Source organism: Nelumbo nucifera, chromosome 2, assembly GCF_055504915.1.
Source record: "Nelumbo nucifera cultivar China Antique chromosome 2, China Antique-T2T, whole genome shotgun sequence".
Lineage (NCBI taxonomy): Eukaryota > Viridiplantae > Streptophyta > Magnoliopsida > Proteales > Nelumbonaceae > Nelumbo > Nelumbo nucifera.
In genome coordinates, this window is record NC_142650.1 from 11,422,256 (window position 1) to 11,439,732 (window position 17,477).

Consider the following 17,477-nt stretch of genomic DNA (forward strand, 5'->3'; position numbering starts at 1 on the left):
ACTTGTTGACTGTTTGATGGCTTGTCCAATGTATAGGTAAATAGCTTCTCGTGCATGGCTTGCGGTTTCCCTTTGCATGTTGGCATATCACAATTCATATGGTCGAAACTTTGCTGCTCTGGGTGGTAGATATGGAGATCAATGTTTTTAAAACCGGACTGGATCAGATAGTTGGATCGGAAAATTGGGAATTAGACATCAGATCCGTTCTGTTTTATCTCAGAATTATCTTTTGGTCAAAAACTGTTGATTTGATAAGCAAATCATCGATCCAGACAGTCAAACTGTTCGAACTGTCCAATAATTTTTGATCATTTCTTAATTTTTTTTTTTATTTTTTTGTTAGAATACACCATTCATTTAGTTCAAACGATCGAATCATTTGACCCAAGAACTGGACCTGAACGGTTGTTGTTCAATTCATTTTTAAAAACCTTGATGGAGATGGTGGGTGATGGTGGTAGAGATAAAAAAAAAAAAACCAAAGCAGTGGCCGATTCATCTTGTTGGGTCTTTTAAGCAAGAAAAGAAAAAGGATGATCATCTATGGATACAGCCAGGTGAAAAGGGTAAATGATGTTTGGATTGGCTTAAATTCCAACCATCACTGGGATTATCTGTATGTTAAATGATGTTTCTTGCAAGGAAAATATATAGAACGCTAATTTATGAAATAGCTATAAAACTCAAATATCAAATCATCATCAGGATTCTTGTGAAGCCAAGGCAAAATAAGAACATTAATCATGTATAGCTGAAAGGTTCTCGAATCTCGATGAGTGGTATCTGACTGTAACGTCTACCATCCATGTGCCAGACAACGATTAATAGTGCCCGAAACGGGCTTCAGGTCTCCACTCCACCGCCCCTAAAATGCTGCAAAAAGAAAACATTTTCTAACCGACCTTTAGAGTACGTGTAACGAAACTGAAGGGAAGGAGAACCATTAAATTATGTTTTTATATATTTGCTAATTGCTAATTAAGCTGTGTATAAATGATAAGAGGCAGAACTAAACAGTTAACACACAGTAGAAAGAGATGGAACCAGAAGAAGAGAAAGGTACGAGTACTAGCGAAGCTAAAGGAGAACTCGGAGAAGAAGTAGAAAAAGAAGAACAAAGGAAAGGCGACGATGGGAGGTTCATAAACCAACTCCTCTCCAACTTACCTAAGACAAGAGAGATTGATCACGACAAGGTATGTTTTGGTGAAGTAAAGGATGAAGGGAAGGAAGAAAAAGATGGAACAAAGCACGATGTGAAGGTAGAGTCGGGTGGTGGACTAGTCAACAATCTCATCTCCACCTTTCTCCATAAAAGTGAAACTGGAACAGAAGAGAACGAGAATAAGAAGGAAGTGGGTAAATTAGAAGAAGCAGAGAGCACTGGGCTCATCAACAATTTCATCTCCAACTTGCCCTCGCTTCCAGGTACTTCTGCTGTTATTACTCGACCTTTATTCTTCCAGCTACTTTTCTGTTGTTGCTGCTGCTGCTGCTGTTATTACTTAACCTTCTCCATTGTTTCTGCATTTTCTAATCTCTGTGCAGATGAGTGGTAAATGGGTTGATGATGGCTAATTTAAATGATTGAGTGCCAGTGGCAACTCAAGTTACTCAACCCACAGCCACCCAATTGACACCCAACCCGAAGCCTTGGCTTCTGGGGTTAGAGACTAGGGAGTGGATTGGTAGGGGAAAAAACTTAAAAAGCTAATGGGTCAGTTTTCTATTAAGCTGCATGGTTCAGGGAAATTTAATCCCGCTTACCATGAATTATATGGAGTTGGAGTTATTATCCTGCTATTAATCATGACTCCGAATCTGCAAGCATGGATTAACACTGCCTTTTTTTCGCCCGCCCAGATGATCATGTGCCAGCGACTGATGAGGCATCCATTCTCATTCACTCTATCATCCATGACTAAGGAGTAAGTAAAATCTCTGCAGATCACAATGCAACGCAAAAGCATGGAGGTCGAAACCTGATGATCTCTGTTTTACTTCTTTTCTGTTCAAACTTCGAACTTCAAAAGAATTCTTTTCCTGAACGGATTTAGACTAGACGTAAGATTCTTGATTGAAGATTCAGGCATCTCCCTCTCGTTCTCTTTTGTTTGGAGAAATAACTTGACTATCGATATTGACATGGAAAAAGTTCTGTATTAATAGAATAGACAATTATGAGAGGACTTGGACCCAGCATTTAATTAACTCCAGCAATATAACAAAACCAGGCGCGGCAACCGGCAACAAAAGCGCTCAAAGATCGAGTGGAATAAGTAATCAGACTTGCTAAAAGAGTTAATCCTATTAAAAGTTTTCACTAGATCATAGACTCCATGTTTACCAATTGTTTCAACTCTGAGCATCTTATTTCCATCATGCTAAGCGCCTTAGTGACAGGTGGCAACAATCCCTTAACTTATTAGAAAGTACAATTTTACTAAAGTCCCCGTACCTTACATGTTACCACCTGTCACTAAGGCGGTGTTTGGTGCCGTTTTCTGAGAGACGTTTCTTATAAAAGGATGTTGTATAAGCATGCTGTTTCCTCATAATATATTTATTCAGATTTTCTATTTGGTGCTATTGTTGTCCCCATGACAGATATTTTTAATACTATGTCAACGTAATAGTAGTATAACAATAGAAAAAAAAAACGGGAAAATACTAAAAAATGCATTTTTTTCAAATTAGGGGTGAAAATGGATGAGATCATAATCTGATCCTGTTTGATCAAATTCGGATCTTTAGATCGGATTGGATTCAGATCACCCCTATCCGATCCCATGTATATTATGTATATTTATTTATATAAATATATTATTTATATTGTACTTTTGTAAAATTGTTATATTATTTGTTTTTCTAAAAACATGTATATAAATAATTAAAAAATATTTGTATTTTTTAGTTTTCTTCATTTAAATTAGTATATTTTAATTTTCTTTTAATAATTTTTTTTAATTTAAAAAAAGAACAAATTGGATCCAATCGAATCATACCCAAATATCCGACTTCCTGATCGGGTTCGAATTCCTTTTGATGGATCCTTGTCTATCAGCAGATCTACAATTAACAGTGTTTGATTAGATTCGGATATACCTTGATTCAAATCTAATCTGATATATTTATACTCTTATTTTAAACCACACCTTTCCTGATTTCTATGACATAGTTTGAGAAAATATTTTTTGGAAAACAACTAACCAAACAGCAGACTTTTTCTAAAAAAACGGATTTCTGATGTAACGCCATTTTTTAAGAAACCGGCGTTGATGCCAAACGCGTTTTGTTTGCTACAGATGAGTAATTTCTCAGAAATCCACCGACTATCAAAATAGTGAAAAGGCACATTTTGCTTCCATCTAAAAAATAGCAATACTCTTAGTAATAACTGACCACAGGTAACGTGTTTAATATGTTATTTTTTGGTAAGCTTCAGGATCTCGGCTTGAGATTATGTTTTTAAAAGAAACACTTACTAAATACTAGAAACCCTTTTCGGCTTATTTTTTATTTCCACAGCCCAAAACTCAAAAGCAAAAGCTTACCCAAAAGGAGCCTAACTTATCATAAGCCTACCATACAAACCAAAAACCACTAAACATATATGATTTTGGCCACTGAAATTCCTTCAACATGAACCAGTGGAGAAATCAAAAGGATAATTTCAACCTCGACAAATCTTATAAATGCCAATCAAACAATAAGAGTTAATGGGTGCAAAATTCCATGCCCAAAACTAAATTTAAAGAGTAAGTTCGAACAATCAAAAAGAGTCTCACTAAGTAGTTCAAATGGTAATTCCATACCAGTTTCAGCCTGTCTCCATGGACATAGAGTAAACAAAACAAATTCTTGACATGTTCTCAATGAATTTTATTAAATTGTTACATGTGGAGTTTCTATAACATTATATCACTTTGCTTGCTTTAGAAACACTCAACAGACCAAAAAAACCACATCAGAAGGGCTGTAATAAGTTGCTTGTGATATTCCCTCTAAAAAGCAGGGAAACAAATGAATCATGATTACGTTGAATATAATTAATATCCTCTCAGATTTGGAAAACTGAGTAAATCTGCACCTTCTCCGATCAGCTCAACTATATAAGCTGAGAAGAATCAGTATACAAAGTTGCAACAAGATACGTACTGAATCAGTTATGTCTGTCAAGAAATTTCTCAATTAGAACTGAAAACGTAGCAAAACCTGCACAACCAACACATGCTGCCTTTGGTCCACCTAGAAGCACAGATATTAAAGGTGTCAGTGTACAATCGACAGGAAGGAAGATGGAGCAGCCAAAGTGAATGACCAAACTTTTTCTTTGCAACCAGCACTTTGGGGAATAGAGGGGTCAAGGGGAAGTTATAAATGGTGCAAGGCACCAAATACCCCCCCCAGAAAAAAGTGAATGGCCAAACAACATGGATGAAAGCCTAAAAGCCATATTCTACTGTGTGATCTGGCTTCCCAAAGAAGGCACTATATACAGGTTATAGGGAGAAGATGCAAAACTGCATGTTTCCCAATAAAATATAACTAATTAAACCATACAAACAAACAATGAAAAATGGTATCCTTGGTACATACATACAGCTTTAGGCAGAACAAGAGATACCAACCCCATAGAAGCATATCTAAAGGGATAAAAAATCTAAAAAAGTTACAGATGCGAGTGAACTTATGGCAGGATCTTACACCCTTGAAGGTTAGCAACCCACCACATCAAAAACTGATAAAGCTGATGCATTCTCATTTATTTGAAATAGAAACTCATCCAATAACCTTAAAGATGATGCTCTGAAATCAGGTAAATATCTCTATAATGTTAAAAGCGTGTGTGTGTGTGTATGAAATGCATAATATGCAGTCAATTGTCCTTTCTTTTTAGTTAATCCACCTACAAACCTACTGTCATAGTGAGGACCAACTAAAATGGCACAATCATTTCTTTAACTGGATTACTTTCAAAATACCATGTAATCACACAATGTCCCAGGCAATTTTATCTCTGTTTTTTTTTTGATGATCATAAAAATGTCCAATTTGGTAAAAACTTGTAAAAATTCTAAGAGTTCAAAAAATAATTAAATCATCTTATAGATTATTATAGAGCTAAAATGACCCTCACAAGTTGTGTAAAAATAACTGTAAGAATAAACTGGTTAGAAGCTATGGTGCTGCATGTTTGCTGTACTATGATAATATGTACAAGATCCTGCACATTTTGCATTGATTAAACAAATGGTTGGAACTCACAAAGTGACATTGCTGCTCAACAGCTGATGTAATCCCGTGACATGCTTAATCTAGCCCAAAAATATTTGGAAGCTAAAGGGTTGCCTCCTCGGAATTGCATCTCTCTTTCTATGAGGACTACATCTCCAATTTTTTTCTTACATTATCAAGTCCCTTAATTTTGTGCAAAAAAGAAATACTAAATGTTAGGTTTATCAAGTCCACGCCTCCCAAGACCCCAGATAGTTGGGACCAACCTTGGGTAATGGCCTTTTTTTTAAATGTTATAGTGGGTCAATGAGTTATGTTAACTGACATAATGATGTCAAGACCTTATTATAGCAACGATACTGTCAGCCACTTTATTTTTGTTACCAACTATTAACAGGCATTTTCCCCTAAAACTAAATCACAAGCTTCAATTCAACAGGAAAACAGGAATCCTATATGTTCATCAAATCCATGACTCCATTCTCTTCTGGGCTTTCAGAAGTTGGCATGTTCCAAAATATCTTTCTTTGATGAGCATAATCATCATTAGATAAGGGACTTACCCAATGCTGGTCCTGACTATCTGGGGTCTTGGGACATATCTGAACAAAATTTTTACACTTATCTGCACCGTTGTTTCAACACTAGACCTAAAACAATCAACACTCTAATCATTTTCTGCTAATATAGAGGAAGAACAAAACTATAATCTACTTGAAAGACAAAGGGGGTTTAGGGATTGGAAATATTAGAATAAGAAATGCAGCTTTGTTAGGCAAATGGTTATGGAGGTTTCCTAAGGAGCAAGAGAGTCTATGGCATAAGGTGATAAGAAGTATTTATGTAATGGCAGCAAATGGATGGGACGCTGGACTCGACCAAGGGCTTCGCGTTTTTCCCCGTGGAAAGATATTGTTGGTATCTTGCCTTTCTTCTATCCTTTCATCAGGTATGATGCTTGTGTGGGTAATAAAATTCTTTTTTGGGAGGACTTGTGGATTAGGGAATCTCCTCTTAAGGATAGATTCCCTAACCTTTATTCCATTTCTTTGAAAAAATCTCAACTTATCTCTTCTTTTCGTACTTCTGGGGATTCTTGGGATTTGGGACTAAGGAGAGGTTTAAGGGACTCAGAAGTGGAGTCAGCAATTAATATTTTTTCTCTTCTAAGTTCAGTTTTTCTAGACCACTCCTCTCCGGACAGTAGAGTTTGGGCAAAAACTTCTACAAGTAGTTTTTTTTGTTCTTCGTTTTTCAATGCTTTGGTCCTTCCTTCTAACCCGATTTCCTCTTTTCCTGTTAAAGAAGTTTGGAGCGCTCTGGTCCCCCCAAAAGTAAGGACTTTTTGTTGGGAAGTGATTCTCCAAAAAATCAATACCTTGGAGGTGCTTCAAAGAAAGAGATCAAATTGGTGCTTGTCACCTCATGTCTGTAGCCTTTGTTTGAGGAATGGTGAGACGGTGAATCACCTATTAATTTCTTGTCCTTTTAGTGCTCTAATTTAGGATTGGTTCTCCTCTCTCTTTGATTGTAGGTGGAATCCTCCCACAAGTGTTAGCGGATTTATTTGACCCTAGCTTTTTCCAACAACCAAAGAAGAAAGGAAGGGTGATGTGGAGAACAACGAGGGCAGCTATCTTGTGGGCAGTATGGGAAGAGAGAAACAATAGGATTTTCCAAGGGAAAGAAAAATCAGCTCCTGAAGTTATTGAAGGGATCACCATCAAGGCAGTACATTGGCTGAAAACTTTTGACTTGTTCAAGGATGTCTCTACAGATGATTTGATTAGAGGCCGGAATATTTTAGCAAGATCTTCTACTTCATCACCTACCATACAAAGCAGTTTGGTCCCCTCCTTTGCAGTGTCATGTCAAATTGAACTTTGATGGCAGCTCTATTGGGAACCCCGGACCTTCTGGAATAGGGGGTGTGTTTAGAGATGCGGAAGGAAAAACCCTAGCTCTGTATTCTGGCCCAATAGGTGTGGGGGACTCGCTTAGAGCTGAAGTTTTGGCGCTCCTCCAGGAGCTCAGATGGGCCAAGCAATTGGGTTTCCAACAGTTGGAAGTGGAGGGGGATTCAAAATTTGTAGTAGGATGGCTGCAATCAAACAGTTTGGGAACGTGGTCCCTTAGACAACAGGTAAGGGAATTATTGAGCCTCACAAGGGAGCTGGATGCAAAAGTGTATTGGTCTAGGAGGTCAGCAAATGCTTTAGCTGACTACCTAGCAAAACAGGGGGTGAATCGGGAGTTTTTGTTTTGTGCAGTGTTGTAAGATTTTTGTTATTCAGGGGTCACCTTTTACTTTGGAAGGTGACAGTTGTTTCTTATGGTTTAATCTAATGGAAGTTACCATTTCCTATCAAAAAAAAAAAAAAAAAGAACAGAAAGAAGGTTCTATTTATTTCTAGGCCCATCCCCACAGAACCCATTTCTAAATTTCAAAAAGCTTTCTGTAGGATGGACCAAACAATGATTCTTAGAAGTCCCATATCATCCGTATTACAAGTCCACCTCTACTCTGCCAATAGGGATCTCAAAAACAAATCTCCAACTTATGTTTAACAGCATAAATAACATCTGTTGAAAGAAATGGATCACCAGAAGACATGGAGTCAATGATCAAATGATGAACAGCTGAGTTGTGACCAGCTGTATCGTCTTGGCAACCAATAATCAAACAACCTAATTGATCCAGATGAAAATCCTCAATCGCTTGTGACTTCTTTGGACAAATTGGTTCATTTTCCAACAAATATGAATCCAAATAGGTTTACTTTCCAGCCAACATGGATTGTTTCTAAATACCCTGCCCAGAATCTTGCTCACTAACATCAACCTGATCATTGATCACTGATTCACTTTCACACACCATCATAACATTGAACAATGTCATTGCTGATTCTAGATGACTTACTTTGGCAAATCACTTTTCTGCTCTTAATACTCCCCCCCCCCCCCCACACACACACTTCATCAAAGGAAATCGATGAAAAGGAAAGCCATATATGCTGAGCTTGAAAAACTTGTTCTCTTTTCCCTTGAACATCTAATTGATTCGTCTAAGGATCTTGAGCATCATTTCTTACTACAACAATAAAAACTTCTTTTTCTAGTCTTCTCAATCATACCAAGCAAATGATTAAGAACTCCACACTCTCCCATTAGAATCATCATTGACAACTTTGACCAACTCCCATACCCCATTTCTTTCCTTGAAGTGATAACACCCCTTAAAATTTCTCATGGATAATATCTAGTAACAATGCAAAAATCCCTCATCTTCCATCCCCTTATCATTATTGCCAGAGACCAAAGGCACACATGATTGGAATCTTTAGAATTCTTACTCCTCCCACCTGCACTAATGAGAAAGTCTTTATTTGACTTGTCCCAGCCTCCCAGGCCCCTCCTCTCTTCCTCTATTAACCACACAATTCAGATAGAAATAACTCTTATTCCACTCAAGTACCCAGAACAATTATGGCTCCTTTACCAAAAACCCACTTTCTCCCTTCCCCCTTTAATGTATTCCCTGTTCCCCTAAAAAAACCCGTCTTTTTATTTTTGAGATTTAAAGAACCTTGAACACCATCTCACCTTCTTTGTCCCTTTCCAGATGTCCCATGCCCCTGCGTCATTTCCTTTTTTGCTCCTATCTACTGCCAAATCATGATTATTAACATCCATCTCTATCACAATCTCCTTCCTTAAGGAACTGACTAGTACACCTTTCAACCTCTAGGTGCCCTCAATGCTAACCTTTTTCTCTCCACCTGCATATAGACACCCCCTTTCCTCCGATTCTTCAGCAATGTTAAGGCCTCCTCCTTCAATAAAAATTCTGATTTTATGTCTTAGTAGTGAAGACCAAATCAAAGAAGGGAACCACACAACATTCCTCTACTTCAATGAGAATTCTTACCGCACACAATCAGTCATGGGCCATATTTTCTGAACTGATCTTTCTGACTGTATCACATACATTACCAATCACAGTGAATCTTTGAAAGCACTGACATAGTTGTCAAGGCCCAGGCAACAAGGCACCCATGGAGGGCTGCCTTCAATTCCTATTCCAGAATTCTCTTGACCTCATCTTTACAGCACAACATAAAAAAGAAAAGATTTCCTCCTAGTTTTCTAACCTCCACCGCTCCAACAGTATTCCATTCCTTATCACCCATTCAGCAACATATTAATCATCCAACAAGACATGCCTACCTTTCAACAGCCTTATACACTCTTTTGCCTCTCCAAAACCAAACACTTTAACTTCAATCCAACAAATAGATTATAAATGCACTCCTCAAGCTAGAGTCAATAAGTGTCTATTAAATCAACTGGATGGATTATCAGGTTACAACAGAATCGATAGAAGCACATTTAATCAAGTTAATTGATCAAAAGAGTTACAAGTTGCTGCACTCATTTTGTACTGAGATCTTATTTTGAGTCCTCTTTGCATTGCATGAAGAATGCAGAGAAAAATAAAACCACAATGTACTACCTGTCTTGTTTTCTAGAAATGAATCCTGAACTTCATTCAAGTTTTCCTTATATGACAAGTATATGAGTTATAAATTAGGAGAAAAAGAAAATAAGTTGAAGATCCTGACTACAAACTAAAGCACAAGAAATCTATTACAGTTTTACAAAATGCACACAAGATGCTATATTTTGCCATGAAGCCGTGGTGCTCCAACTTTTTGGCATATTATTCTTTGGTCTTTGTGATGCTTTAAGGTTCTTTGCCAACCAAATACCATATACAATAGTTGATTTTACAACACTATAACTTCAAGACATAATATATCCTACAAATTTGCCAGTTGCCATACAACAGTTAACTCTCAACTGCCTATGTTATCTATAAAATATAAATGTCTTATATCAATTTTCTGGAAATGAAGAAGATAAAGTTACCCTTTGCTGATAATGACCCTCCAGTTACACACCCAGCAACAACGGTATTTGTCATGTCATGTTTCGCTCGTGCCTAAACACAAAATCATCAATTAATTCAAATGCAATCTTATAAACCATTAGCACCTCGATCATTTATTTATTTCACCTTCTCAACAACACATTCTGCAGCCGAGAAGATTAGTCCCATCAATGCAAAGGTCTTGGCTGAACTAATGCTCCTTTTCCCCATCTGCTTTGCCGTATAGATGAATTGTTGCTTTGCGGTCATTTCCTCTTGCACCAAGGGATTCGTTAGAGGATTATCCAGCGCCCCAAAAAACAGGCCCATGAAAAACCCTAACCCACCTCCTACAAATTTCCATACAAGAAGAAACCAATACAACTTAGAACCTGAAACTTCAAAACTCCCAATCCACGATCCATAGCTCCAAATGCAAATAGAAATCCAAGGACGATAAATAGAATTCACAAAGACCAAAGAACATAAATTAAAATGAAAATGAAAATGAAAACAAAAGGCAGCTTAATATCAACAAGGGGAGAGAAACGAACACCGGTTGACAAACCAAAGCTTCAAAGTTCCAATTGAGAATCTTGCAGGAATTCTATGAAACGCTTAGCATTCAAACGATATACGGAAAAGAATAATTTAATCAAAAAGTATATTTTATTACCCATTACTCCACTAACTACACTGCGGACAGCACAGTTGTTCCAAATGTCTTGGCCACGGATCTCCTCAACCGTGGGCAGCCGCAACGGCTCTATCTGAGGCTTCTCTGCTTCTTTTGATCTCGACGAAGACGTTGGAGTTTCGGTGGATTCGGTTCCCGAAGTGGATGCCATGGTAGTTCGAGGACTGAAGGGAGCACGGAGTACAAACGAACAATGAATAAACCCTAGCCTTACCGCCGCAGGAAAATTGTGGTTTTACCGTCTAAGTAAATAACGTGAGACGTGGATGCAAAGGCCAAAGCAACTAAAGAAAGTAACAACCATTAAAAAATCTAAAAAAATTGCAGAATCTTCTTTTCTGATTATTTTCCCCTCTAGCCGTCCTCCTTCTCTGCTCGATCCCACCAAAAAGCTATTCTTCCCTCCTCTTCCTTGCTCCGCGTTTAAAAACCAGTAAGAAAATAAAACTGACATGAATAATGATGACTCAATTCAGATCTATATTCAACGTTTCTTGCTGAATAGCTGAAATCTGCAACTTCTCAAATCTTGTCATCAGCTCGTTACTATGTTCATGAAATTACTTTTGGCTTTCCTTTTCTATGCAGATGTTGTCATGAATCCCTGCTGTCCACAAAGAAGAGGGGAAAAATTACATAACGTAACTATGAACCGGTCTATGACTGGATGTAGAAAAACCAAGTGCAATGCCACCGTTCATTTCAATGGGTGGAATTTCTATGTTCGATTTGATTAAAAACAAGACCACTTACTTTCTGTCCAACCAGACAGCCTACAGAATGACGGGCAAAGAGATGTGCAACTCTGTTACAAGAGCGAGGAACAAAATTTATAATTGACAGAGACAAATTCATTTGTTTGATTACTACATTCCGAAATGTTTGTAGATTAGATTGAGAAATCTCTCGATAGACAGCAGATTTGCTTATTCAAGAGTTGTTCATTGCTAATCAAAAACCGAAAAATCGAGCCGAACTGAAAAATCCGGTTAATTGATTGATTCAGTTCGACTTAAGTTTGGAAAATTGCAAAAAAGTGAAGGACCGGTTTGATTTCGGTTAACTTACACGAAAAACCGGCAATTAATCAAACCGACTGGTTTCAGTTTGAAATATTGTAAACTTAAAAACCAACTGTTTGACCAGAGGCCCCAGTAAATCTGCTTTTTGTCATTATACTTGGTAGGAGAGATCGCATTGCGCGGATACAAAATATTTTTTTTCACAAATTCATATCAACAATTTCATTCACCATTTCGCTTACAGAAATTTACTCGATGGATTTTGATCAAAATCCAAAAACACAAACACTAATAGATATCCAGCATTTGAGTCCTTGACCGTAACTTTATTATGGAATACCAGGGTAATTCACAAGAGCTTAACTTTTCGAAGCTAGGCCAAGCATGGGCTTAATACCATCATCGGCTAAAAACGAACCATAGCCACCGGTGCAGTGACAACGTAACAAAAATCATAAGAAGGCTCAGTTAGGAAAGAGTATAAATACAAATATGTACAGGTACAAATACATACACAGCATGCATAGTTTCCCACCGCATATATTTGTATTTGCACTCCAAACAGAACATCCTAACAAAGCCACAAGACATTTGTGCATAATACAATACAAGCACATTGTATCCTAACAAAGTAACAAGACATTTGTATTTGCACTCAAACAGAGCATCCTAATAAATGTGCTATGGCATATCTCTGGATCAGCCCACCAACAACACTAACTTAACCCGTCTTACTTAACAACGGGACAGATTTGGATTAAGGTTTTAAAAATTAATTCAAAAACGGAATCATTCCGGCCACCGATTTCTTGATCAGCAGTTTGATCATTCAGGTCAAACGATAACAGTTTGAGCATCAAAATATTAGGGTAACTATATAAGAGAGAATAAAGTTGAAACTTTGAAAGAAAACTGTTGGCTGAACTGAAAGAGTTTAGGAGGAGGACTTGCAGGCAGTGGTGACGAAGAAGGACTTGCAGGCTTGCAGCAGTGACGACAGCGACAGTGATGGTGAACTACAGCGGCAACAGCAGTGGCGTTCTCAATCCCAGATCTCGCTTTCTCTCTCTCACCTTCTCGTGCGAGAAAAACAGATACAAGATTTCTCAGTCTCAAATCTGAGAGGAAGAGCAAACCGTTCAACCAGTTTACCAGTCAAACCATCTGGATCAACAGTTTGTTAACTAATTCAATAATTTTTGACCAAATGCCGGGTTTGAGCTAAAACGGAACCGGTCACCTGAACGATTTCCAGTATGAACGGTCCGACTGTCCAGGTCAACGACGGTTCGAAAACATTGATTTTGATTGTTGAATGCTGCTGGGATCTATAATTGCTACACCCAATTGGACCAGAGTTTGTCATCAGACATCCTTTTGCTTCCATGGCCAAAAATGACGAAAAATATAAAAGAGCAAATATAACAATTGGTCGGCACCATTAGACTAGCCATGTTTCCAGCTCCAACCAATCAGCTGTTCCTTGTGTATGAAGCTAAAAAGTTGCAGACGTTTATTTATTTAGTCATGGAAGTGGAACGGAGCATGCATCAAACTTTTTTTTCTGAGACATTTGATCATTAATCTTTTTCTAACAGAAATATGCAAAACAATACTAGTTTTCTTTTCCATCTACAGAAACAAGAAACAAAGGATTACAGCCCACCAAAACCATGAAGTACGTACACAATCCTAATTGTAACAAAGAAACACCATCAATCATGCAGCCGCACCATCTTGAAGGAGCATCTGATCGAAGTGCCAAGTTCCTGCAAACCCAGAAAAACAAGCACTCTCAGCAGATATTAAGAAGACAAAATTACAAGAGAAAAGGAAGGGTAGATATGCATCAGAAAGAAAAGACTATCAACACCAATGGAAGTGCCAAGTATTTTCTGAAATGGAAGCCTACCATGCCCTTTGCCCACCCTTCTCAGTTGAGCTACATATTCAGAGATTTTCTTAATAGCATCCACCTAAACAGAGAAAAATAATCAACAACTCAGAACTAACCGAACTAGTCAAATCAAACCATAGAAAAATGGCAATTCTTCAAGGAAAAAAAAAAACAAGACAATTCTTGGAGATTCACCTGTTCGGCCAAAAACTCGCTCTCGATGAAATCAGCCAGCTGTGCATCATTGTTTTTAGCTGCCACCTGTTTTTAATCAAGAAATTAGGATTTCTCAGAGGGAGACGTTTGTGTCTTTTACACTATGATATTGAAAAGTATTCTGGTTAATCAATAATTGCTTTGCAAGAACCATGTGAATTCATACTTCATTTCATTTTTGGAATGGGGAAAAAACAAAAGTTAAGGTTATGTTTGGTTCGAAGGAAAAAGTAGGAAAAGGAAGGGAAACCTTTACAAATCTTGTATAGGTTTCCCTGCATTTTCCCTTCCTTTCCCTACTCTTTCCTTCAAACCAAACATAGCGTAAAATCCTAAAGTATCAAGGAAACTATACTGTATGTCTACAATTTTATAGGGCTCAAGTTGTTTTACGCTGTGCAATTTCAGAAGCTTCTCATTTGTCAGTTTCTCCAAAGCCAATGCAAGCTCCATTGCTGAATCAAGAAAGGACAGATGGTTAATGCCAATAAAAGGGATAAACTAGTGTCACTTGTAAATCAGGGAGAGGTAACATAGTTCTGTATGTGACGAGGAGAAAAGAACCGGAATTATTAGGAACAAGGAAAAGGGTGAAAACAAAATAAATAAGGGGCATGAACATCCAAAAAAGCTCTAGATGATTGTAGATATTAACTTGATAAATTTTGTGAAATTATAAAAAAGCTCTAGATGATTGTAGATATTAACTTGATCAATTTTGTGAAATTATGCACATGTTTACGATAAGCAGATAACCATGGATAATAAATCCAACCAAAAAGCACGAAAATAGCTATTCTACAAAGCAAATTAGGCAAAATACAAATCTAATTATCTAATATTCCATTCTTGGGCCAAATTAACTCTGCAAGGATTGTAAGGACAGAACACAACCCAGTAAAGCTTACCATGCAATGCATCTCCCTTTTCAGGGTGATCAAATTCAGACAAAGGCATCAGTATAGATTGCAGCTTCACTTTCCCTCCTCGTTTGTTCTGGCAATTATCAGAACAACAACATCAAAGATCGATTCCAAATGTAAACAGAAGTGATTCAAGTAAACGAAGAGTGAGAGTGACAATTGGGTCGGGCAATTATCAGAACAACAACATCAAAGACTCGATTCCCAATGTAAACAGAACTGATTTAAGTAAACGAAGAGTGAGAGTGACAACTGGGCAAACACCTGGTACTCCATCAATTTCTCAGCGTGCTCCCTTTCTTCTGCACTTGCCTCCTTGAAAAATCTGACGGTCAGAAAACAACTCGTAAATCAATTTAACCCAATACGAAATCAAGAACACCAAATGTAAAAAAGTACATTGGGTATTAAGTAGTTACTTGGCAAGCCCTTTCAGAGCAACATTATCCCTATCGAAGTAGGCGAACATGGCATGATACACGTATGAAACATTATATTCCACACTGTTAATCAAGCACCACAAGTTAGTTAGAAATGCAAAAACCCTAAATGATCCGACTATCTTAAAACGAAAGATCGAAGATAAAGAGGAGTTCGCAGATATCTCGACGAAAAACAGAGGCAAAGAAACCCACAAATTCAAGTAAGTCACTTAGCCAAAAGTAAAATGCACAGATAAAATGGGTCCTAATAAACCCCAAAAGGTTTCAGAAGAGTAAAAAGACAACAATAAAGCAAAAGAAAAGAAAGGAACGCAAATCAAGAGAACAGGGGAAAGGATTAAAAAAACAGAAGAATAGCTCAGACAGATTAAAGTCATCAAACATCAAACCCCAGAGCAAAGGTAAGCAAAACAAAAGACGAACATATGCACGTGGATGATTTAAAACGTATAGAAAGAAAACAAAAAAGAAAAATGAATAAACAGCGAAGATACAATAGGACGAATACAAGAAAAGATATCATAAAGGTACTACTAAAGAGAAATAATAAAAAAAAAGAAAGGTCGAAGAAACAAAACCCACTTGATCTGCTCATTGATGGCGACCTCACAGTCATCGGTGTACTTCTGACGAGAAAGGGAGTCTTGGGGAACAGTCGGAACGAGAACGAGCTCTTTCTTCACCTCTTCGAAGGGCTCGAAAACAATACCAGTAAGCGGTCGATGATTCGAGTCCTTTGATGCACAAAGAACAAATCCATCGCTTCCTCTTCTCCGAGAAAAGCTCAGAGATGGGGAAGACGAAAAAGCAGAGGAAGAAAAATGGGAGACGAGACTCTCCCCTTGTGCGGTCGGGATGGACAAAGATGAAGCAGCAGCTCTGAGAAGCATATTTACTTATCTATTGAACGAGAAAGAAAGATCGAAACACAGAGCTAAAGATCACTACCTCTGGCTTCTAAACAGAGAGAAAAGAGGAGGGAAGAACGAATCAGTGAGAGAGAAGATCGAGAGAGGAAGAGGGCTAGAGTGAAGGATGAAGGGACGGGTGTGGTCAGGAGCCAAAGATATAGAAATGGTGGGAAACTGTTGGGGGTGGCTCTTTTCATTTCAACCATTAGATGTCAGCCACGTGGATGGATAGGATAGAGTGAACAAGAGAAGCGCGTGGCGGCCTCGTGGTTTCGGTGGAGATGCTTCTGGGAATCGTATCGAAATATCTGAACTTCTCTCTCTCTCGTCTGGACTCTAGGGTTTCTCTTCTGCGCTATTTGTCCTTTGTCCGTTTGCGTCTGTCATGGTATCACCTTTAACGGGTGGATATCATCAAATTAAAATCCTCTTATTTATTAATTAATATTTGTGGATTAAAAATACATATTTTAATTAATATATTGTGGCCAAGAAATTTGGATCACTTTTAAATTTTCTATTGACTATTTTCATGGTTGAATAATAAGAAGAATAGTATTATATTATTATTATGTGGAAAAGATGTGATTTTGACAGTTGTATACCACTCAATCCCTTGATCCAACGGTGGATAGTTGTCGGGGTCAATCAAAAGAGTCCATTATTTTATCGGACATACAACAATAATTAACAGTCCAATCTTAAAATAACTTAGCCGGTTATCCATCCAACTTAAATTAAGGGTGTTTATAAGTCTTTTGTGGTTTTCAATGGTCAGAATATCAAAATTTGGCTTTTCTCTGTTTGGTAACGAAAGACGGAAAATCAGAAAGACCGGAACCCTAGAAAGCTCATGGAAGTTTAAAGTGATCAAAAATTATGAAAACTCCTGTCATTCTGCACTTAAAATTTTTGATTTAATAGTCCAATACAAGATTGGAGAGAGGTGAATTATTAATTATTAAAATAAATTTGGTCATCCAACTTAAATTAGGTGTGTTTGGTAAATCTTTTTTTTCGGTATTTTGGGTTTTTGAAAGCTCAGAATATCGAAGTTTGATTTTTTTTTTCTTTTCTTATTTGGCAATGAAAGATGGGGAATCAGAAAGGTCAGCACTTAGAAAGTTCATGAAAGTTTAAAATGGTCAAAAATTAATGAAAATTCTTGTTTTTCTGCACCTAAAATCTTTTATTTAA

At 37.5% G+C, this 17,477-nt stretch overlaps 2 protein-coding genes across 2 annotated transcripts; both read right to left on the reverse strand.

The window, feature by feature from the left end:
• Positions 1-3,766: 3,766 nt before the first annotated feature.
• Positions 3,767-13,297, reverse strand: LOC104597289 (mitochondrial import inner membrane translocase subunit TIM22-4-like). Its single transcript, XM_088897202.1, has 5 exons — positions 11,622-13,297; positions 10,848-11,472; positions 10,319-10,521; positions 10,171-10,243; positions 3,767-4,251 (listed from the first exon to the last, which is right to left on the reverse strand). The coding sequence occupies exons 2-5, from the start codon at positions 11,017-11,019 to the stop codon at positions 4,166-4,168; spliced, it is 534 nt and encodes a 177-aa protein (XP_088753328.1). The 5' UTR covers positions 11,020-11,472; positions 11,622-13,297; the 3' UTR covers positions 3,767-4,165.
• Positions 13,298-13,436: 139 nt separating this feature from the next.
• On the reverse strand, positions 13,437-16,552 carry LOC104597288 (ferritin-3, chloroplastic). Its single transcript, XM_010258749.3, has 8 exons — positions 15,952-16,552; positions 15,346-15,429; positions 15,191-15,251; positions 14,912-14,999; positions 14,397-14,458; positions 13,983-14,048; positions 13,803-13,866; positions 13,437-13,659 (listed from the first exon to the last, which is right to left on the reverse strand). The coding sequence occupies exons 1-8, from the start codon at positions 16,257-16,259 to the stop codon at positions 13,610-13,612; spliced, it is 783 nt and encodes a 260-aa protein (XP_010257051.1). The 5' UTR covers positions 16,260-16,552; the 3' UTR covers positions 13,437-13,609.
• Between the last annotated feature and the right edge of the window lie 925 nt (positions 16,553-17,477).